This window comes from Misgurnus anguillicaudatus, chromosome 19 (genome assembly GCF_027580225.2).
Source record: "Misgurnus anguillicaudatus chromosome 19, ASM2758022v2, whole genome shotgun sequence".
Classification (NCBI taxonomy): domain Eukaryota; kingdom Metazoa; phylum Chordata; class Actinopteri; order Cypriniformes; family Cobitidae; genus Misgurnus; species Misgurnus anguillicaudatus.
This window is the reverse complement of record NC_073355.2, coordinates 24,663,526-24,686,250: the sequence shown is the minus strand read 5'-3', so window position 1 is coordinate 24,686,250 and position 22,725 is coordinate 24,663,526. Positions and strand designations below refer to the sequence as shown.

The window sequence follows — 22,725 nt, the reverse complement described above, 5'->3', positions numbered from 1 at the left end:
GCATAAAGTTTGATCAAAATACAAGGGAAAGATGATAAATATGTTCCTTAATAGTTATATAGAGTTAAAATGTGGCATTTTGGATAGTAGGCCTACATACATTTTGAAACGATGCAGAATTATTAGCCCAATTATAATTTCCCAATGTGTATACTCCATAAGAGATGACAATATAAAACTTCTTACAGATAGATTTATTTACATTAAGTGTATGTGAATATGATCAAATCCCTGTTGGTAGTAATAACAACCTTATTACAGGAACAAGAAAAGGATCATTTAATTGAACTTGTGTCTTGGTAATGATCCTGCTACATCATTTTGACTCCACAGCAAAGCCTGCAATTCAACTATGAGTAGTACATCATTTCCATTACATACTTAAACACCATCTAATTTACATACAAAATGTAAATCCTAATTTGTCTTTATACAGTTTATTAGAAGTGGCAAAATATGTAACACAATGATTCATTGTTCCACCAGCCAACAATGAAACAATTGACATCCTTCACAGCCCCATCAGGTGCTTTTAAACTACACACTTCAGTGACAATTCTGCTTGAGCACACAAGAGACAGATCTGATTAAAGTATATGAGTCTTCTCTATTCCCTCCATTATTAAACCATTATTTGATGCAATTTCATGTTCATTTAAGATTACAGATGGGGGTGTTTTAGTCACAGTGAAACAACAGATGGTCTGCAGAGTATTTGTTTTTAAAATCCCTTAAAGATTTTACATTGCTTGACAAAGCAAAAGCAAACGAGTTGTGCGAATCTAACATTCGTGATCACTGCAGTCATGCCCCAAATGGTGCAACATCTATCTTACTAAAAAGGAAGGAAGTGCTAGCAGGCAGATCACACAGGTCCTTACCGCCATTTCATTTCGAGGACCTCTTGGCAATGGAGGTGTGGGACGACATTTATACAGTTACATCAGAAGCCCTCTGAATGACAAGTCACCTCTGTGTATATAATGCACCAAGACACAAACACCATTTCAATATGATAAAAAGCTGAAAATAATCATTCACATGGTCCTTGTATTTCTGCAGATGATTTGAAAAGAAGGGTGGAATTTGGCAGCTTGTGTAATTCTCAGGTTGTAGGGAAGAGCTGATGGTTTAGCCGTCTATATCCCAGCTGAAGAGGTGATGTTTCACCAGCATGTCCTGAACTCCCTCTTTCAGAGGTCTTTGTTCCTTTTCCTGCTAATAAAAATAATTAGAACTTGCAAAGTCATTTAGTAAATGTGCCTTTATAGTCAAATTGTTATTTTTTAAATCCAGTATCACTATTGAATTCTTAAACAGTATTATTACACAGCTCTTGGAATGCTTAATTCTGATTGGCCAGTCGCTACATGTATGACATTATGTTTACAAACAATTCAATTAAATAATGTGTTTGTGACATTTAAACGTCTTGTCTTAAAACCAAAAGTAAATAAGTTTTCCTTGCGGAAGGTCTGCATTCATGAGAAAATAGCAAATAAAATATTTCAAATCAAAATTAACTGTTTTTTTACCTTACACAATAAAAAGGTAATGGCTGTGTAAAAGCAGGATTCACACTGGGTCCTGATCACACGGTTTGAGCTTATTTCTGCAATAAAAACTTGATGCCTATAAATTATCCCTTACTTAAAGGGGACATTTCACAAGACTTTTTAAAGATGTCAAATGGTCTTCAGAGTACATATGTAAAGTTTTAGCTCAAAATAGCATATAGATAATTTATTACAGCATGTAAAAATTGTCACTTTGTAAGTGTGAGCAAAAATGTGCCGTTTGTGTCCTTTTAAATGCATATGAGCTGATCTCTGCACTAAATGGCAGTGCAGTGGTTGGATAGTGCAGATAAGGGGCAGTATTATCCCCTTCTGACATCACAAGGGGAGCCAAATTTCAATGACCTATTTTTTCACGTTTGCAGAGAATGGTTTACCAAAACTAAATTACTGGGTTGATCTTTTTTACATTTTACAGACAGTATGACAGAAATATAACACTTAAACATGGAAAAAGTCCGACTTTCATGATATGTCCCCTTTAACACATCTTGGTTTCTACTGGAATGCAGCAATGTAAATGCACAATCAGCAGTCTTCCAGGCTTCATGTTACATATAATTGAATATTTGTTATGTAAGTTGTATTTAAGTAGTAGTTTAACCTGTTCAGAGTTTTCACTTGAAATCTGAGACCATTAATGCAAATGTTAGCTCGTAGAAGAATTTCCACTCCGACCTTTAGTTTACCGTGTTTGTGTACCATGGTTAGGCTTGGGTTGACTGTTCTTAAACACTGATAGAATGTCACGTTTAGTCACATTCTGGTAGTCATGACAAGCAGTAGGAATTCTGGGAACAGCTGTTAGTTTTAATAAGTTTAGTCACTGAAAGCATTGTCCAGGAGACAGCAGTTTGTTTCAAAATGTTGCTTAGGGAAAACCCCTGTGAAAAGCCTTTTCTTAAGTGCATGTAAAGGGTCTGTCAAAGCTAAATAATGGGTGGAGTGTAGTATTTGTTTTAGAGTTTAATAAGCATTTTACACATAAGCTGCTTAATCAGTCTTTAGAGATTTAGTTTTAATGAGTTTATTGACTGTGACCGTATATACAGCAACTAATGTAAACAGCACAGAACAGAGGGAATACTCCCAAGCACACTAATGGTTGCTTTAGTGGCTATTTACAAAGAAGCATGCTAACTAGTTGCCAGGATTACCTAGAGGTCCCAACTAAACAGGTGATGTTGGACCAAGACATCCACCACGTCAGATTTCAGAACGGAAGACTTCTGGAAGAGCAGATAAACATGCAAACGCATGTTACCCTGTGGGTCTGTTTGTTTGTGTGTACTTGTGTGAGGGATGGCAAATTACTTAATCTGACTGAATCTCACCTCTTTTTTGGTAGGCAGCTCACAATCTTGAGACAGGCTGAAGGCAAACTTTGAGAGAACTCTGAAAGCACAGAATACACGGCATAATGTCATTTTAAGCTGAAACCAAAGGCTGAACTGCATCACATAAGGGCAAGTAAACCGTAAAAATGTATACTTTTGGTCAACAATTCCTTTTTGGGGCAGTATACCAGACATACTTAAAGGGGCCATGAACCTGTCGATTTTATTAGTTTATACTGTTGTCTAAGGTCTACTTATGATGTCGGCGTAGTTTTTACATTAAAAACATCAAAAGCAATAAGTAATAGGCAATTTTTAACATGGTTCTGATGCTGTCTGGAGAAATGGTTCGTTTGAAGGGGCGGGCCGCATTGAAAACCTGGAAGTAAACACCCACTGCTATGAATGGATAGCTTCGTTCTCCGTCATTACATGTGGGGTAATGTTTTAAAAACATTAATGTGTAGAAATAGCAGCAGAACACATATGTTAGACACACAAAAGATTCTGGGTGCTATAGAAAACTCGACGTGACTAAATTACCGTATACAACACAGTAAGAATCAGAATCACATCAGAATCTAAACTGCGGCTGATAAATCCTTATCAATAACTTTGTATTTTTCTATTGTGCTTGAGAGGTTGCCTTACATACACGTAAAGTTACACAACACAGATATATGATAAAAAGCTTTGTTGAGTGTTGGACATTTCAAACGCAACTTGCCTAAATTACCGTATACAACTCAATAAGCGGGCATCAGAATCTAAATTGCGGCTGGTAAGTCCTTTCTTATCACTAACTTTGTATATTTCTATCGTTATATTAGAGTTGTACTGTTAATTGTTGCACCTTTATTAATCGTGAAACCTTATTTAATGTATTTAGTAACAGTCAAGCATACGTGTTTAGACACGTATATTACAACAGGACATATCAAGCGAACTCAATAGTGAAAAGTAGTAACTTACTAAAATGTTTTACTCACATAATACTGCTGTGCCATTCTTGTCAGATCCAATATTAATGGTGCTTTTAATCACAATCTCTCTGCAAATTCAGCATCGACTTGTGGCTACTTTACAAATTAATCCGCAATACACAAAATAAACAAAACACTCCCCACGCGAGCTGGAACTTCTTTATAAACCACACATTCCTAATGTTATGTTCAGAGCCTCCGAGTTAAGGTTATACAGCAACTGTGTTCTTCCACAACCAAACACCCCGTTTCCATGTGTACTCATAACAGATCACAGCGTCAAAATAAAAGTCTCTCAGGAAAAATGTATTTAAAAGTAATTTTGGTTACATTTGTCATCTTTAAAGACATGTTTATTGATTGTTGAGACACTGCATGGTTTGCTTTGCCCCTGGCCCACACATATGTCACGTGAAGCTGTGGGCAGGGCTACAAAAGTGGGCATTGCCTTTTGGGTTGAGGGGGTGTTTAAATTCTAATCTGACGTCACATTTTGGCACATTCCTGAACCAACCGTTTTCTTGGCGTGGTGCCAAAAACCATTATATTTCAGTAACAAAGACATTTTCAATTCTGAAACTTGCAGGATGTTCAGTCTTACCTGAGTTCACACTTTATCTGGACCCAGCCAGGACTGCGCAGGAAGGACCAGGGATGGTACCACTTCTCCACTGCATTCATACTGGAACACAGTACCTCCAGCCACAGGTGTAGTACCTGCTCACTGTGCCAAAACACACCAAAACAAAGCTTACTAATACAGAGAGCACAAATGTATGCTTTATGAAATAAACTCAAGAATAGAGATTGAGAGATTGATGAGTATAGGGCAACAACAGCCTTACTTTAACCCCACGCAGATGAGCGAGCGGAACTTGATATCCATCTGAACGTGTGCAGCATCGTGGCTCATGTTGACCGACTGCACTGCCTAAGACAATAAACAGAAGGCACTCAAACCATCACATTATAAACATTTTAACAACATAATAAAATTAATTGTAATGAATAGTTCACCTAAAAATGAAAATTACCCTGATTTACTAATTGAATACCATTGAAATGGCATCACGCAAGCACCATGTGCACATAAAACTGCTTTCAGCAAATAACCACTTTATTGTTTTGTTTTGTGATTGATGTAAAATGTAAAAGTCATGGAATTGATTTGATGTTTACATTTAATATATTACAAAAATATTTTGTAAAGAAAATTATAATATAAATTATTTTTGCTTATCGTGTTTGATTATCTAATTGTGTGACGATTGGTTAAAAAACACATTCACACTCACTCTGTAAAGCAGCTCTTCTGGTGTCAGCACCTTTCCATCTTCATCTAACCTTAAGAAACAATAATCAAACCAGGTTTAACATCCACAAGCACCATTACAGTTAAAGTCAAGTCCTTTGGTTTAGTTATTTCATTGCCGCATCTAAACTGGTCTAACCTGTAGGTCTTGCACAGCACCAATCTGGAATAAACAGAGTTGAAGTCCCTCTCCACTTCTCTGCTGGCTGCCTATACATCAATACACACAAGCAGCTTTTAAACACTATAGACACACAAGCATCTATACATGTTCAAAATAAGAAAATATTACCTAATATACAAGCACAATAAAGTAAAGAGATGAGACAATAAGATCAATAAGATACTGTGTTGCATCTATTAGGTCTGTTGATGTAGAGGTCAGGTGGTTGTTTGGTACCTCTTCAATAAAAAGCCATGGATGACAAGGTCCACCCAGTATGGATTGCTTCTTCAGGCCATGCTGAAAGATAGCCTTGAGTGCAGGACACAACGTCCCACGAGCCAAATCATTCACGGCCTCGGTTACAGTGTCATCTCCTGCCAGTGAGTACTGAAAACAAAAACACAGACATCCTTTAAAGACCAAGTGAATATAAATGACTGAGGTACAACTACTGTGGTCCTTAAATCTGGTTGATAGTCAAAGATATTTGAAGAGAAATGTATATTATTCAACATACCTCTTTACTTCTTTCATCTAGGACTTCCACAAATTTAGCAGGAAACCAACCTATAAGATTTAAGTGTATTAGGAGAAGCCAAATGGTGAACTGAATAAATTTTAACACAAAAATATATATTTTCTCAGTTTAGTTAAAGCTACATTGAGTTTAATGGTTATAGTGTCATGTCAGCTTACCTCTTAGACCGTTCAGCTCTCCCACCCAGCAGTGCTCATCTTTCTGTGAGATGATCTAAAAATAAACACAGGAGTAAACACATGAGGAAGAAAGCATTATTTTTTAACATGTCCAAATGAAAAAACAGCAGATGCTTACTGTGATGATGTCATTTTTTCGGAAGCCCAGCTCATCATCGTCATGCCGTTCAAAGTCCAATAAGGCTTTGGCTCGTCTCCGTCGATTCCGAGACACGACAAGGAAGTTCTCGTGATCCCTTTGATGACTTTCCATAGAGTAGTCAGGTGTCAAATCCTAAAACAAAACAAAGAGTATAAATGAGATATGCAGAAACCAACATGAACAAAAATGTTATAATCATTTAATGAGGTTTGCAAAATGGCTGCTACTATCAGATCAGAAAATCTGGAAGAGCTGGATGCTTTAATAAAGAAATTATAATATTGAAGTAACTCAATTAAATATGCCAAATACAAAACAGAATTTAGTTTTAAATGAGATTATAATCATCAATTAACATTAATAACCCAAGACTCGGGACCAGGCCAAAAAGGAAAGAATCTGGAAAAAGACAGATTTAATGCCCGTCATTGACAAGCACACAAACCCTGCGCTTAAGCATGTTTGTGAGCAGTAGCTGTCATTGACAAGCACACATGCCGCGTGTGTTTGTGAGCCTTCATTGACAAGCAGTACATAAACCCTGCACGTGCTGTTTGCAGTGACTGTTTGTAAATGATAGAGAGCACAAACCATTTGATATTTGAGATTAAATAAAACTTACTGTGGAGTTAAGGAGATCTCACTTGACTCTGTCATCTATGTGACGCGATAGTCAGCATTTAGCACATGTTCATTTCAAATCAGTTTACAAGACGAATGCTCTTGTAATGTTTACATTGCGTTGTAAAAAATAATGAAATTATCTTGCTCTGTGCCTAATTTTTTTTTTTAAGTGTTTTTATCTTGTTATTATATATAGCACTATACACAATAATACATGTCATTTTATATACAAACTATAAACTTTTATCTTGACATGCACACTATCTGGTTTATGTTGGTCCAGTTTAATTCAGAGGACTCATTGGTTTGGTATATTCATTTTCATTGCAAGCCTTCAAAAAGTTTTGTAATATTTACAGCTTAAATTCTTTTTAAAACATTTAAAATCATTCTGCATATTTTTCCAAAATATTTCCACAGAAAAAGCAAAGAAATCTTGAAGCAGATTCCCTCTAGCTCTGCTCATGACACATTTGCAGGGAATGAATGTTGCCAATTTTCTGTTGCATAGGGCCAATTCATGCAGTTTAACAAAACTGAGTGAGTCATCAGTTTAGTTTATTGCATCAGACAGTACATGACTCACAGTGATGCTCCACAGAGTCACGCTTCATTTTTCATTGAATTAACTTAAACATTTATCATTTGGCAGACCAACTGACTTTGCATCCAAGGTATAACGTTTTTATCAGTAAGTTTTATCCCTAGAAATCAAACCCATCAGACATGCACACGTGTGGTGCATTTATGTTCCCTAATGCGCACAGCAACAACAGCTGAGAGCAAGAGCAGCATGTCAGCAACGCGAGTACAACCAAGCTGTACCCGAGGAGGAGATACTAGCAGCAGCGGATGATGTGCGGCCAAAAAGTAAACTAATGACTCAACCGAGCATCGCTGTGCAAATGACTTTAGTCACTGTTAAACTGAAGTGTTAAGGAGTTGCGTAATATAGGGAAAACACCAACTCGTACCACTGTGATAACAGTAACTTACTTTACTGACTGAATTTATATAAAAATGTTCACATTCTGATTGTACTGACGCACGTTTACTTAAAATTTAATTAGACAGATCCATCTGTTCTATTCATTTTCCATTAAATTATGCGATCTGATGAGTTTAAAGCTCTGTTTTACCCTATTTGTTACTTCAGTGACTGCCACCAGGCGCAGGCGCATCGTCCACTCCTGGGTCCTAAAGTACACCCGATTTCTCACAACAGACTATGATGTCTTGCCAATTTCATATGAAAATCTGATTTATTCACTTGATTTTTATCTGAACTACATGAGCATTTATTAACCCAAATGTGCCATGATAAATGTTATTTATTTGATGTTTATGCGAACAAAAGTCACATGTAAAATCATTTTTTAAAATCAAAATTTTAAATTGTTGGCTAATGACTTAAGTTATACTGGGATCTGTGAAAATTACTGAAAATCTGTGGTAGTATCATAACTTTACATCACTTTCATACCATTTCATCTCTAGTTTGTACTTTGTTTAAATTTGACTCATGCTGTATGATTGTGTCACTACTTTTGCACTTTAATGCTGCTTCTGCCACCTCATGACAACGGATTTACACTTTAAGTTAGGTAGTCTGTCATCAATGATAGCTCATTGTATGGAAATTGCCCTTCCTTTCCCATAATTTTTTATACCGTTATAAGTATCATTACCACAAAAATTCTTAAAATATCATGATATCATTTTGAGGCTGTATTGCCCACCCCTATACTGTATATTACTTATGTTTTATTTTTTATATTTTTAATTTTACATATTTAAATTCTAGTTCTTGTGTTTATGTATATATTGTATGTTATGCAAGTACTCTGAGCTCCTGCAACAAACTCTTTCTCTATAGGCCCCCATCAAAAATGTGACCGCCATGTGTGTTTAAATGGTTTTTACCATGCTGCTGTTGCGTGGGTCCAGGCAGTGAAAGTGTTCTGCAGTGCGTCCGATAGCTTCTCTCAGTGCCGCCACCAGCTCCGTCTGTTTAATGTTTTTGGCCTTCAGTGCCTCAACCTCATCTTCTCCAAACAGCAATGAGCTCAGGGTGGACTTCCTGCGCAGACTCTGTCTGCGGACCACCTGCACAATAACACACAAGGCAGACTCATTAGAAAAAAGCACTTCATCACTGCCTCCTATAAGCTCCTCGGCCATAACTTTCTTCACTTAAACAACATAATATGGCTTTAGAACAAAGGTGGGCATTTCTTGTGTATTACAGGTGCAGATGTTATTCATGTTCTCACCTTGTTGAGGTTTGTATTGAGGGAGTGGGAATTGTTGGAGTTATGCTGAGCTTGCTCTGCCAAAATATATGCTAGATGTTTATGTCTGTGTGCATCCAAGTTTTCCTGAGACAGAGATCCTGCCAGGCGGACGGCCTCTCCCAGCACTGCTGCCCCATCTTCTAACTGACTGGGCAGATCTGACAGCGTGTTGAAAATGGATGCAGAGTTCTCAGAGGACACGAGCTCTTCTTCCTTCATAGCACAAGAGGAAATATTACTGTACATCAAATATGAGATTTGTCTAAATTTGTCTGGGAAATCAATGGATTCTATTTACCTTGATCTTCAGCATCCCTAGTGTAACCTGAAAGAGTACTATTGAACCCTCATAAAAGTGCAGATCCCAGATTCGCAGCAAGATACGGATGTCCACCACGCTGGCAAACGCAGTGAGGAACCAGTGCAGCGTGATTAAAGACAGCTCTGAGAAGACATGAACACATTACAATTAGTGAGATTTCTTTATATGATGACCCAGTAGGGTGGCGAGCATCTCACCAATGTCATGCTCCTGGAGCAGATGGTCTAGGCGGGGCAGGTACTGCACTATAAGCTGTCTGAGGACACGCTGGTCAGTTTGCACACCCAGCAGAGTGGAGGAGAAGTATGCGGGAGGTAGAAGGTCCTCTATCAGAGCACACATCATCCAAAGAGCATCTTCCTCCTCCAGGAACAACAACAGACACGACACCACCTGCATAAATGAAGCGACACACACGTCTGAGAGGATCGATAGCCAGAACATCAGACAGAAGAGTAAAAATCCATACTGAGGTAGGCTCTCACCATGCCTGTGCCCTGACAATAACCAATGTCTGGATACAGCCACGCCAGCCCTCTCAGGACCCGCCTGAGCTTGGGCACCCCCACACTTGACATAGTGCTGAAACATGCATTTGTAGGCATCGTCCGCAAAAGATCTTTCTCTATCTGAAGCAGAGATTGACAGAGGTACAATTTAGGGAATAGTGATAAACGCATCAGTGTATACTTAGTTTGCTTCAGTAAAATCCGGACGCTATTAGCTCTGTACCTGTTTGGCTGCTGTGGTGTCATCATTTGAGCTGTTTTTAACAATTTCTCTGTAAGAAATTTCAGATGTTCTTTTTTTCTGAAGAGCCCCAGACAAACGCATCCACAACTAAGAGAATTTAAAAGACATACAGACATGTGAATTTACCGTCACAGTATGCGATTTCATGCAGGGGTTGCGTCCTATTTAATGACAGTAAGAATCCCTCAAGCATGGAGATGGTTGCCATGGGAACATTACGTTAGCAGATTAGCTGCCTGATGGGTTACACCACAAACAAGAGTCTTAAATATGCTGTGGGGACTAGACGCTGCATATTCAGAAACAGGTGCGTATTCTCCTGGGCTTAACTCTGACCTGTGGTCTCATACTGTGCGGTATGCCCCCCAGCACGAGCAACCGAAGGCGGTCTGACCGAGGCAAGGTAGGCGAGATCTTGTCCCAGGTCAGGTCTCCTACAGTGTGATTGTGGGTGAACTCCAGGTGGGCCTGCCAGCGAAGTCTTTGCTGAGGGTCTTCTCTCTGAGGGGATCCTTCACTATGTAACCATTTCCGTGTCTCCACCCCATCTGACATGAAACAAGAATAAAAAAAAAATAGGGTTCTGCTGTGCTCTTTAGCTTTCGATGAGCGTTAATATAATGACACCAACCTTCATTATCGATCCTGAACCCAAATTCATCATACTGCAGTTCTGATTCCATACTGGGGTCTTTCTAGAACATATGAACATAGATATGAAGCTGACACAACTACAAAATAGCCTTTATAAGCACTTTACAATCTAGCACTGTGAGTTCAGCCACAATGTCAATGATGACAAACTACCTGATAGTACTTGGCCAGGATGTCTTGGGGCCACATGCTAGGTGTGAGGGCCGAAAAAGGGCCCCCAGGGGCTGGAGTATAACTACCTATTAAACAAATAAGAACACTATGAAGAACCTGTGTTTTAAAAAATACACACTCAGTACATTCCTTCCACATGGTAATATTGAATAAGATAAAAATACTTACTGGACATGATCGAGGAGATTGAAAAATCTTTGGTGTCTAAAGAGAAGAGTCAGATTAGAGCAGGTCAGGTTCCACGGGCCCTTGAGATAGAGAGCAAAACATACAAAATGTGTCAATCCACACAACACTGACCCACAACCCTCAACACTCCCAACTTCAGTAACCAATGCAATGTAAATTAAAGTCTGTGAAAATAATAATAGTTACCAACAACGGCACTAACAAAGCAGAATATCCAATAACACCACCACCTCTGTAAAATTCCAAGAGAGAAGCGAAAAACTGCCTGCTACGAGGAAGTGAAAAGACTGAAAACTTCAAAGTTTAAACATGAGATGTAGGCACCTGAATGCTCTTTCATGCTCCAATTCTCTAAATCAACACAGACACACAGAGAGCAGTGAGCTAAATTTTGGAGCATCACAGCATGTTTGGATAAATAAATGATGCCTTCTTTGACTTTTCTCTCTATAGCACTGACATCACCAGCCTTGTCTACAGCTCACAACAGCAGCCGTTGTTTCTCCAATAAACTCACGACAAATCCATTACGGCACTGAGAGGGGGATTATAGTGCCACCCACATCAAAAGGGAGGGAACAAAACTGATTCTGGTTTTAATACCTGTATTCTTATCTAATCTACACATTGCAGTAGATCTTTTGGTCGTTGGGGGATATTCCAGATTTTTCTGCTTCGCATTTTAAGTGCTTTTAAAAGTTAATGGCTGCTTCACTAGCTAGAGGCTTTCAGAGGATAAGCTAATGCACCATTCAATTCTCTCATTTGTGTAAAATAAATCTTTTTCTCGTTGAATGAAAGCCAAAGTCTGTTTAGGAGTACAGGAAAAGCTGTTAAATAAAATGCACCACAATGAAATGTGACAGCTTGTGTGTGTGTGTGCATATGTTCAGCTGAAGGAGAGCAATGGAAAACCTAGATGTTATCTAAATATGCATTATGCAAGTACAGGACCCCGAGTGCTGGAAGCACTAACCTATTCAGGATATAAATCTTGTCTGTGAGTTTCTGCCCTAACCAGCTGCAACAAAAATTGAGCTTTATTCCATTTCTGCAAGAAACACATTTAAAATACTCTCAATGTCTGTGATTATGTCATGTCTGTGTTACATTTTTGTGTTTAATATAGACAGACATATTGTCTCTTGCTGAAAACTGATAATATGGTAAGAGACAATTTGCAACATCTCTTCGTGGTGTCCTGAATTGCGTGGACTTGGTTGCCACAATAAGTTGCAAAATATAGCTTAAAAGAATCTCCTGTTTCCTCAAAACACACAGCGATTCTTAAAACATACAGCAACCTAAAGTCACTGAAAATTTTCATGTCAGTTCTAAGATTCAAGATGCTGTTTATCCAGTAATAAGCTGAGCATCATTCTTCATTTATTAGTCAAGATGAAGCGGATTTAATAGTGATGCACCGATGTATCGGCCGCCGATATTTATCGGCCGATTTTTGATGAATTTGAAACCATCGGCATATCGGCAATAGCACGAGAAAGGCCGATACCGATTGTTTATTAATTAACTGCATAAAGAAAGCCATTATATGTAAAAAAATGAGTTAATGTTGTTTATCAAATAAATGCTGAATAGCAAAAACCATTTAGCTTAAATTGTGCCTCTCTTATTATGTTGGTCAGTTGAATGTTAATTAGATCCAATCCATGTTCAGTAAAAATTATTTGATGCAGAAATAAACTAGCTAATAGACCAACTGTATAGTATTGTATACAAGTGTTTAATCGGCATCGGCCAGAAGTTGTCTGTTTAAATCGGTATCGGTATCGGCCCAAACAAATCCTATCGGTGCATCCCTAGGATTTAAATCAGTATTTGATGAACGTATAATATGTGTCAAGAGCATTCAGTCAATACGACCATCACATTTTTGACAAAGGTAGCTTTTATCGGCTTTTGCATTTGAGCTCATCAATTAAGCCAATTAACATCAACTGTACCAAAACTTTTTTATCTTAAGGCCGAAGTATAGGTAATATGTATGCGAGGGTCTGCAAACTGTGCCCTTTTCAGAAAAGCAACTAGAACACGGAATTCGGAGGATACATGAGATGTATCCTTTGCTGCTGCAAATAACCCACAATTCCTTGCATCACTGTGAACAACGTCCTTGAAAGTGAGTACCCGTTCTTCGAAGATCGTGGCCTCAGAAGTCCGCGAAGATAACTGAAATGAGTTGGTCTAGCCTTTGGAGAATCCATAAGTTAAGTCACATGCTGTACACACCCACTGTGCCTGTCAGCAGGACACAGAGGAAACGTTTTTGACTCATGTAAAATACATATAAAAGCTGAAAAATATTAATTTTATTTTAGAAAATATGACAATGTAGATTAAACTAACCTACAGTATATTAAATTAATCAACCTTAGAAACATATGCAACATAGAAAATTTTAATATTAATATAAACATAACTTAGGGGCCAGTCACACCAAAAGCGTTTATGGCAGTTGCAGGCACCTTTTTTGAATGATATTCTATGGGCAGGGAGCGTTTGCGCGTTTTTTTGCCGCCTGCCGCGCACGCGGTTTTGAAGGAGCGCTGAGAGCGGAGGAGCGCCCGACGTCATTCGCGTCTTTCCATTGTCCAATCGAATGAGGGAAGAGGCGGGCCTTACGTTGTGGAGAGGGAAGTTTACAGTTGCTTTGAAGAACCGTACTCCACTCGCTCACTCTCTCCTGCGTGTTTGTGCACCTCTCACCGTCAAACAAGGTCAGAGCAAACGCCCCCTTTTTTTAAAGTTTCTGCTAATATGACAGTTAACAGCAAAATAGCGCTCACGCTTCAATATTTGATTGACAAGACAGCTGACTCGGTGGTTGCTTAGCAATATAAAAAGTTTGCAAGCGTTTAAAGCGCTTTTGGTGTGACTGTGCCCTTATAATGCTAAAAAAATCTGCTAAATACACACTTTTACTGTGTATAGGTTTTAAATGTTTATTTTATTTTAAAATACCCAGCCATTATATTCAGCAGTAACAAGTGTCCATCTCGGGATAGGATAGCCTCTGCTGTGAATGATCCATTCCTTCTATCCTTTGCAACCCGGAGAAAGAAGGAGGTCGCATTTTAAGCAGCCTTCGAATCGGGACGGTAGGGGTGGGCGGTATGAGCAAAAATTCATATCAAGGTATTTTTCACTCTTCAGCCGGTATAACGGTATTACGGTATGTTGCCATATGAGATAAAACATTTTGGAGTCACACTGTAGTAAACCTTAGTTAAATTACGGACAAAATTTGTATTTTTAACCTTATGTTACTAATAAGTGAGGGATTGGACATAGACATGATTTTTTTATCTTTTCCCATTTTTTCCTTTCAAAGCGCCATTGTGTGGATGGGTGGACTCATCTTCTTATGCATATTGTCACTAATATGGGAAGTATGAAAATATGGAAATTAGTATGGTCATTTGCTGGTAGGCTATGTGCCTTATTACAATGTTTTATGCTACGTCCAACAACTTTAAAGCTGTGTGCTGTATATCTTGTGTCTGTTTGATTTATAAATATACAAAGAACAAGATTTTCTTTTTGTTGTTAATATGAACATCTGATAAGAGATGCCATCTCACTATAAATTATTATTAATCCCTGAACGTATTAATAAATGCAGTTTATTAATACAAGTTAGTTATATTAATAAATGTATTTATTGTATTTAATTTCATTTAATTAACCAGCAGATTCACATTGCCAAACACACTCCACTCATACGTTTTTATGCGTAAATATGCACTATGTATTGTTTAATAGCCTCTCTAATTAATAAATCTGCATTAAGAAAACGAAATTTACCATTAAAGGCTGTTTTTAATGTGTTTGGTACGTTGCTTACGTTATCCGCTAAAGCACTCTGAAAGCGCTATTCATTTAACCGTAACTCCTCAACCATTTGCGCTATCAAAAAAGGAATGGTTCCTAAAAGAAGATAAATTGCACTTTTTGGCAAATTATGGTTTATTACGGTAATTTCTTGCTTTCCGTCCTTCATTCGCTTACCTGGAGAGCGCGTGCAGGGCGCAGTAGAGAGAGCAGATCTGACTGAGTGAAAAGCGAGTAACACCGTTAAACGACTTTGAAGCAGTGAGGTAAAAAAGCCTCCCAAATGTATATAACACTGTTGACGCGCTGTTGGTGCCTTGGGACTCGACAGTCCGACTGTTTAAGTTGATTTTCAATAAAGCAGTGTTGATTTTGTTCGCAACTGGGTCCTGTTATGTTTCAGAACCTGGTGCTTAGGTAAGCCACGGGCTTGTTTCTCGCCAAACTCGCTGTATACAGATCACAACACCTGAAATATCGTCTTTGGTAGGATTTGCGTGCACTATTATGTGCATCCTCTTAAAAAAAATGGTGATTAAAAATGGATTGAAGTGCGATCGGAGCTTTTCGTTTTGTGTTTCTGTGGACAGCGCATCTCGGGAACGGAGGTATGACTTTTAAGACTTGGGTAAACTCCCGCGGGGTCTTAAAAAAATAACATTCATAAAGTTAAATTTAAGTCCTAGAATGAAGATCTGGGCGTTTTAAGGCAATAGATATAACTTTCTGAAGGTTAGTTTTTTGTTACACCCCGCGGGAATCCTGATAAGTGCAAAAATAGAATAAAATATGTAACGCCGGTATCAACGGTTTTGCAAAATCCATATCATGACGTGACACAATACCGGTAACTACTATCATACCGGTTTATTGCCCACCCCTACGGGACGGCCTTACTAGCCTTCAGTTGCACTGCTGTAATGCAATCGGTGTTAGGGCCAATCACACCAAACATGTCTTAAATGCCTTGTTTTCTCTTCCTTTCTCTTTCTTTTATTTTTAACTGTTTTATTGTAAAGCACTTTGGATCAACAACAGTTGTGTTAAATCTGTGCTATATAAATAAACTTTGACTTTACTTGGAAACGCAAGGCGCAGATTTTTTTATTGCTAGGCAACCACCGAAGCAGCTGTCCTTGTCAATAAAATATTGAAGTGTGAGCGCTTTTCTGCTGTTAACTGTCAAATTAGCAGAAACTTTAAAAAGAGGGCACTTGTTTGAGTTGAGTTGAGTCTCCGATTGTTCAAAGCAACTCATTCGACTGGACAATTCAGGGCTCTAGACTAACTTTTTGCACTGGTTGCACTGGTGCGCCTAACATTTTTTCTTAACACAAAAGTTAGGTGCACCCTAATTTTTGACTGCATCGGATTTATAGTTCACCCAAAAATGAAAATTCTGTCATAATTTACTCACTCTGATGTTGTTACAAACCTGTATAAATGTCTTTGTTCTGGTAAACATGAATGAAAATATTTTGAGGAATGTTTGTAACCAAACCATTCATGAGCCCCATTCACTTCCATAGTATTTTATTTTTCCTAGAAGTGAATGGGGCTCATGCTTGGTTTGGTTATTAACATTCCTCAAAATATCTTGCTTCGTGTTTATCAGAACAAATAAATTTATACAGGTTTGTAACAAAATGAGGGAGAGTTAATGCTGACAGAATTGTCATTTTTGGGTGAACTGTCCCTTTAACACCGCAAGTTATGGTGGTTTAATACAGAATATAAACATGTAGGCTATTTTATAATTTTCCTTATACGAGTCATGCACAGTCCTGTTTGATAACCCGCATCCGCGCGATTAAAATAACACTTGACCCATTATCCGACATCCGCATCAATTTATTTCATACCCGCCCGTTTTACATAAAGACTGCGACCGGCCGCACCGCAAATCGTGAAGTAAGTAGAAACCTTTAAAGATCTTCATGCAGAACATTGACAGAAATAAGCACAGGACCATGACTGGACAAATATATTAACATTTAATGTGAAACTTTGTGAGGGTCGGCAGATTGACAGCTGAGCGGTCAGCAGTGTTTGAACACTCATATGCGCTGCGCTTATATTTATACCTTTTAAATTGATGATATGATTGCAGTGATTCCAAAGGGATGTCCAAAAAAACTCAAGTAGAATGTTAAATGTTTAAAGTTTAATGTATTTTTCTCGCTGCCCTGCGTAAACCCGCGCCGGTGATGGCATGAAATGCGTGATGAGATTGCATAAAAAAGTTTTTTGTGCTGCATCGGATTTGGAGCGGGTCACACAATAAATAAACTCATATAGGCTACTTTTGAATTCGTTTTGTTAATTTGCTAATATTTAAGTTAAACACATTTCATGTAGGCTTATTTATTTTATTATTTTTTCACAAAAGAAAGATGTAATCATCACGTTCTATTCATTTTAATGCCTTTTGCGCATAAACTAAACCCTTGGGGGAATTATTTATAAATGAATCAACAACGCAAATCAAGGAATGAACTTATTTCTCTATTTAAGACAGTCTGGCAGGGCGGTGATAGCGATACAGCAAACACCGAAAAGTTTATAGGATTAGATTTGGAAATAAGATTATGAAGAAAACAGCGGTCCTGACTCCTGGCTTTTTTCTATACATTTGGCGCACGGAACGCGACATTGCTGTTGGGTTACGTTCATATAATTTTCTTCAAAAGAATTATGCTTTGGCTCTGACTCGATTGTAAGAGGCTCATTACCTAATTCCGTCTTCGGGTTCGGACCTGATGTGACGGGAGGTTGATGTCAGAGCATTGGTTGTGATCTTCGGACGGATCAGGCAACTTAACATTCTTAACGAAAAAGTTGTCAATCGTTCTTTTCCTCTTCTCTTATCATCAGCGTCTCTCTCTCTCTCTCTCTGACTGGAGCGCACACGCATTTTTAAACGTACACACACGTAGATCTGGACCATGGCTTTTTCCCTCGAACTCCTGGGTTGCACCAGTGCGACCTGATATTTTTTTAAGTCGCACCATTGAGAAATTAGGTCGCATGTGCGACCAAATTGGTCGCACTCTAGAGCCCTGCAATTCGCTCAGAGTGCACCTTTAAAAATGCATGGCGTGGGAGCAGGCGGCCAAAATGCGTGCCGTTCGGCGTAAGGATGTGCATTTATGTCATTTTTTTGTTTAACACGGTTGATTCAAATCATCAGCTCATTCGCAGAGATCTCATTGTCCGTCAGATAAGAGAGACATACTAAATGTGCAGAGCAGTGGGCCTCCAGGACTAGGATTGAGAACCACTGCTTTAAAACCATGCCTCAGTGATGTGAGGTGTGTTTGGCTTCACAGTAGGGGTGCGACGAGATCTCGTGAGATTAAAATTGTATCGCGAAATTAATTATGTCACGAGATTTCTCGTGGAGGTGAAATGCTGGTCGTTTCTCAAACAAAAGTCTGCATCCTTTGGAGGTCGCATTTGAAGACTGCATACTTCATAAAGACTGTCTTATTACAGAATATTAACAATTATAAAGTTTACTATTATATTACGTTAATTGTAAATTGTTGTATTATGCTTATGACTTGCGAATGTAATGCTCAGTTAACTGAAATAAACCAGGCTTGATGACGTATGCAGCCTGCATGTGCGACCTCCGGAGGATGCAGCTTTCTGTTTGAGAAACAGCAACTGTCAGCATAAAGTTAAGTTTCTGGCTAAACCTTTTCCAGTGCAGTGTGCATGCATTATATTCAGCCTTTTAACTGCATGTGCTTTTTTGTTTGGGTTTCCAATAATGTTTGTCTACGTGTTGCGATTGTCTGTTGATCAGTGTCAGAAGTGTCTCAGCAGATTAAACCCTCACTCTGAGTTTATCTTTGCATGTTCTTGCTCAATAATAACTGTTGCTATATAATTTCTATTATAAAGAATTGGACAAATATTAAAGATTTAAATGGGTTGTTATTTGGTTAAAATTAAGTGCCTTTAGATTCTAAAGTGAAAGTAACAGAAGCGGGCCTGTTAGTGCCCCCTGCAGGCATTTGTTATAATACATATGCATGCTGCTTTTTATTACAAAGGCTACGTTTTGATACTTTATTTGATACTTTTTAACAAAGTGTCAAAAAAAGCAGTTGAGCTTGTAACAGAGTATTTCTGAGCCAAACTCACACCTTTTTCTTACAAGTTTCGGAAAGTTTTTTTCAAATGGGGGTATCCGTTACGACTGATTGACCCCATATTCCTTTTATGGGCCTTTACCCCCAGAAAAGCACGCCTGCCCTGCACGTCAAGTGAGAGCGAGAACGCGCATTAGCATTGCTCCGTCGAGTAGAAGTCACCGGTATCATTGCACAGCATGCGACAACTTTGTTTTAGCAAGATAGTTCGACAAAAGAAGTGTGTTTTTGGATGCAAGGAGAAGAAAACCTTATTTAGTTTTCCCTGTCTTAAGACAACAGTGAATGCAGTTCGTTTTTCCCAGACAGCAACGTAATTGCGAATGAGTTTGTTTGTTCCCTGGCTGTATTTCGGAGAGGACTGCTTTACAAACAAGGCTCAGTTTGACGCCGGATTTTCCAATTTTTTACAACTAAGTATTTGATTCTGGATCATATTTATAATATAAGGCTGGTTATTTAAAAAAAAGTTTTTTTAAAGTTTGATTTCCATCTAAATGTCGGCTGTAAATCCAAAAGTAGCATCCGAAGCTGCGCATACTCGTAACTCGTCAGCTCCGCCTACCGCACGCCTTGAAGTGTTCGACCTTTTACGCCAAAAATCGGAAAGGCTGTTTTTTCTTTTATAAATATGACTAAATGAAAGACTCTTTGGACATATGAATGATGAAATACTACTCTATATATAAGCAAGATTAACATTAGATTGGCAAAAACGTCTTGTGTTATGTCAGCTTTAAAACATTTCAAAATAATGTGATTTCAGTTTCCCAATCATTTATTTTATCATTGAGGATTTCTTAAAAAAAAAGTAAAAATCTTGTCTCGTTCTCGTGAACCCAATCTCGTGTCTTATATAGTCGATTAAGTGTCTCGTCACACCCCTACTTCACAGCATTGAGCGGATCGGCGGGTTGCCACGACGTAGGTGTGCAATCAAGTACTCGTGCCCATCCTGAATAAACAGCACGCATAGCGCTCACTGCCTATAGAAAATCTTTCAAAAAAGGTGCCTGCAACTGCCATGAACGTGTTTTGTTTGGTCGGCCCTTTAGAATGCATCCTTCGGAGGTTTAAGTCTTCGATTTGAGATACAGCTATTATCATTCTTTTAACTGAAAGGCGAGACTTCCGTCATCAGAGCAGCCATATTGAGTATTGCATTGTCCCCTATTCATAGTACAGTCTTATCTAATGTCTTTAAATGCAGATTTTGTTAGTAAAATTAAAATAAATCGATACTGAATTGAATCAAAACAAGTAACCACATAAATACGAATTATTAGAGGCTAGTTATTGGGAACAGAGCAGACTGCTTCCGTCATCTGCTGGGTCCCTGCAGGAGTCTCCATCATAAACAAACACTCACTAACAATGACACTCCACCAAGGCTGTGAACACTACCGTTAGTGTCATCCCTATGGCAACACAGCAGAGCACCTAAAGAAATCACATTAGTGTGTGTGTGTATAGTGTGTCTTACCATTTCTACAAAAACTGCAATAAAAAAAAAAAGTCCTATTAACACAAAGAGATGGTGTCACGTATCCTAAAACTCTAGTGTCTAGGAATGTAAAATCTGGACTAGAGGCTGTTTCCCAAAGTGGACTTGATCACCCAGAAGAATAATCAAGGCAACCTTTTAATTTAGCGAAATTGATTAAATTACAGAATTGCATGTTTGCGACTGTGATTGAGAAAAACACATGCCAAGCGAAGGCCATTCATGCCAAGAGATGAAGGCACGTGGCAGCCCTATGACGACAGCGAGATGGGGAGAACAGGGGGAGGCGAGGGAGGAGGCGTACTACATGACTCACTGTGTGTTGTGACTAGAAGAAGCTGGAGGAAGGAAAATGGAGGTGGGGCTGATGAGATCCAGAGCGGGATCTTTCTGGCTATACTCAGATTCAAGTACTTTGTGCTGGCCTTTAACTTCCTGTCACACCAATAAGCACACTACACTCAAAGGCAGCCCACCAACTGTGTGTGTATCAGATCTTCCAGCTTGTCCTTGCTGGTGTCTCTAGGATCTGCCGACCTGCCCTGTGCTCTTATTAAGAAGGGTGTAAACCAAGTTAGACAAACACTGCCAAACCTTACATCCACAGTATAGTATACTGTGTCGGGAGTGTCGGTGTCTAAAACAAATTGAGATATCCAAGCACATGAAGAAATGCAACTGAAAACCAGTCTGTGTACATTTTTCCATAAACAAAAAGCAGTGCACAAAGACAGCACACAGAATTTGACTAAAACAAACGTGTGGGAAAACAATTAATGCGTCAAAATGCACGTGACAAAATACTCATTTAAAAATAAAGAGACATTCCTCTAACTAACACATCATCTTAGCAAGAGCGGATTTTTATTGACTGAATAATTGACAGGACTATTGTCACGACTCATTTACCATATGTCACCTAAAATTAGCTCATAGCATGCAAACAAACGTACTGCTGCTTACTCAACCTGCTAAACCACATAAACCGACGTACACTAGGATATAAAGACGTGAGGTTTGACTACCAATACAACTGAGAGTTTTAATAAAGTACACAGTCTCAAAATGTTGCTGTCTGCCAAGCAAACTTTGATGTAACGTTACAAGTCGTGCTGCTTGTAATGGAAAATAAACGTATTTTTTTGTGAAAACATTTTAACTACTTATACAGGGTAACTACATGAAACGATGCTTTCCATAAAAACATATTGCTCCCAACAAACAATCAATACGTACAAAGTACCACTGAGAAAACAATAAACTCTGTGTGCTGCTTTCGTAACCAATACTAAGGAAAACGCAGCTTATAAAATGTAAGTAATCAACAAATAAAATAAAACCATCAGTTTTTAGTTTTAAGACATAACGTTAAACACTTGCGACTAAAGCCATTCGAGCATCATTACTTGCCGCTAGGATTAGCCACCAAGCTAGCGAAACAGCAAATGTCATATCTTTCGTACCTTATGTCATGTTGAATCTCCGGTAAGGACAGCTTTGCTGCGTGATAAATATGCTGCGGCTATGTTTTAAGTATGGGATATGTGTAAATGTTTCTCGGATTATTCTGATGATGGACGGACGGTTAACTGCATTTGCCGACTGTTTTACGTCATACACCTGCTTGTGTTTCGCCGAGTAGAAATGTATTCTTCCGCCAAAATGATTTTCAGAAGAAATAGTTCCTATACTGCAAAATACTTAAAAGGCTACGACTAAATCATTAATATTATTGTAGCGATTAATGCGTTTCAACTAATGACAACTTTTTATCCTGGAACAGATGCAGTGTGTATCTTCTCATTTTGTTAAAAAATTAACTTGGGGAAATTATAGGCCTGCGTGTGAATTTTACTAAATTTTAACATTAACTTAACTTATTAGGCACTGCCCAGTTGTATTTCTTTCATTATTTTTTCTTTGTAGTAAAGCATATTACGTTTTATTGATAGAATTATGTCAAGT

At 38.4% G+C, this 22,725-nt stretch overlaps 1 protein-coding gene across 2 annotated transcripts; it reads right to left on the bottom strand.

The window, feature by feature from the left end:
• Positions 1–179: 179 nt before the first annotated feature.
• On the bottom strand, positions 180–22,393 carry sgsm3 (small G protein signaling modulator 3). 2 transcript variants are annotated; one of them, XM_055193769.2, is made up of 22 exons: positions 22,224–22,393; positions 11,224–11,303; positions 11,035–11,120; positions 10,859–10,922; positions 10,564–10,775; positions 10,207–10,314; positions 9,960–10,103; positions 9,672–9,867; positions 9,451–9,596; positions 9,132–9,365; positions 8,782–8,964; positions 6,211–6,366; positions 6,072–6,126; positions 5,893–5,942; positions 5,610–5,762; positions 5,349–5,419; positions 5,193–5,241; positions 4,743–4,828; positions 4,499–4,621; positions 2,912–2,972; positions 2,735–2,806; positions 180–1,215 (listed from the first exon to the last, which is right to left on the bottom strand). In XM_055193769.2, the coding sequence occupies exons 2-21, from the start codon at positions 11,228–11,230 to the stop codon at positions 2,735–2,737; spliced, it is 2,256 nt and encodes a 751-aa protein (XP_055049744.1). In that variant the 5' UTR covers positions 11,231–11,303; positions 22,224–22,393; the 3' UTR covers positions 180–1,215. The 2 variants fall into 2 exon arrangements, with proteins under 2 accessions (XP_055049744.1, XP_055049743.1); XM_055193768.2 differs by lacking the exon at positions 2,735–2,806 and having other exon boundaries at positions 22,224–22,392.
• Between the last annotated feature and the right edge of the window lie 332 nt (positions 22,394–22,725).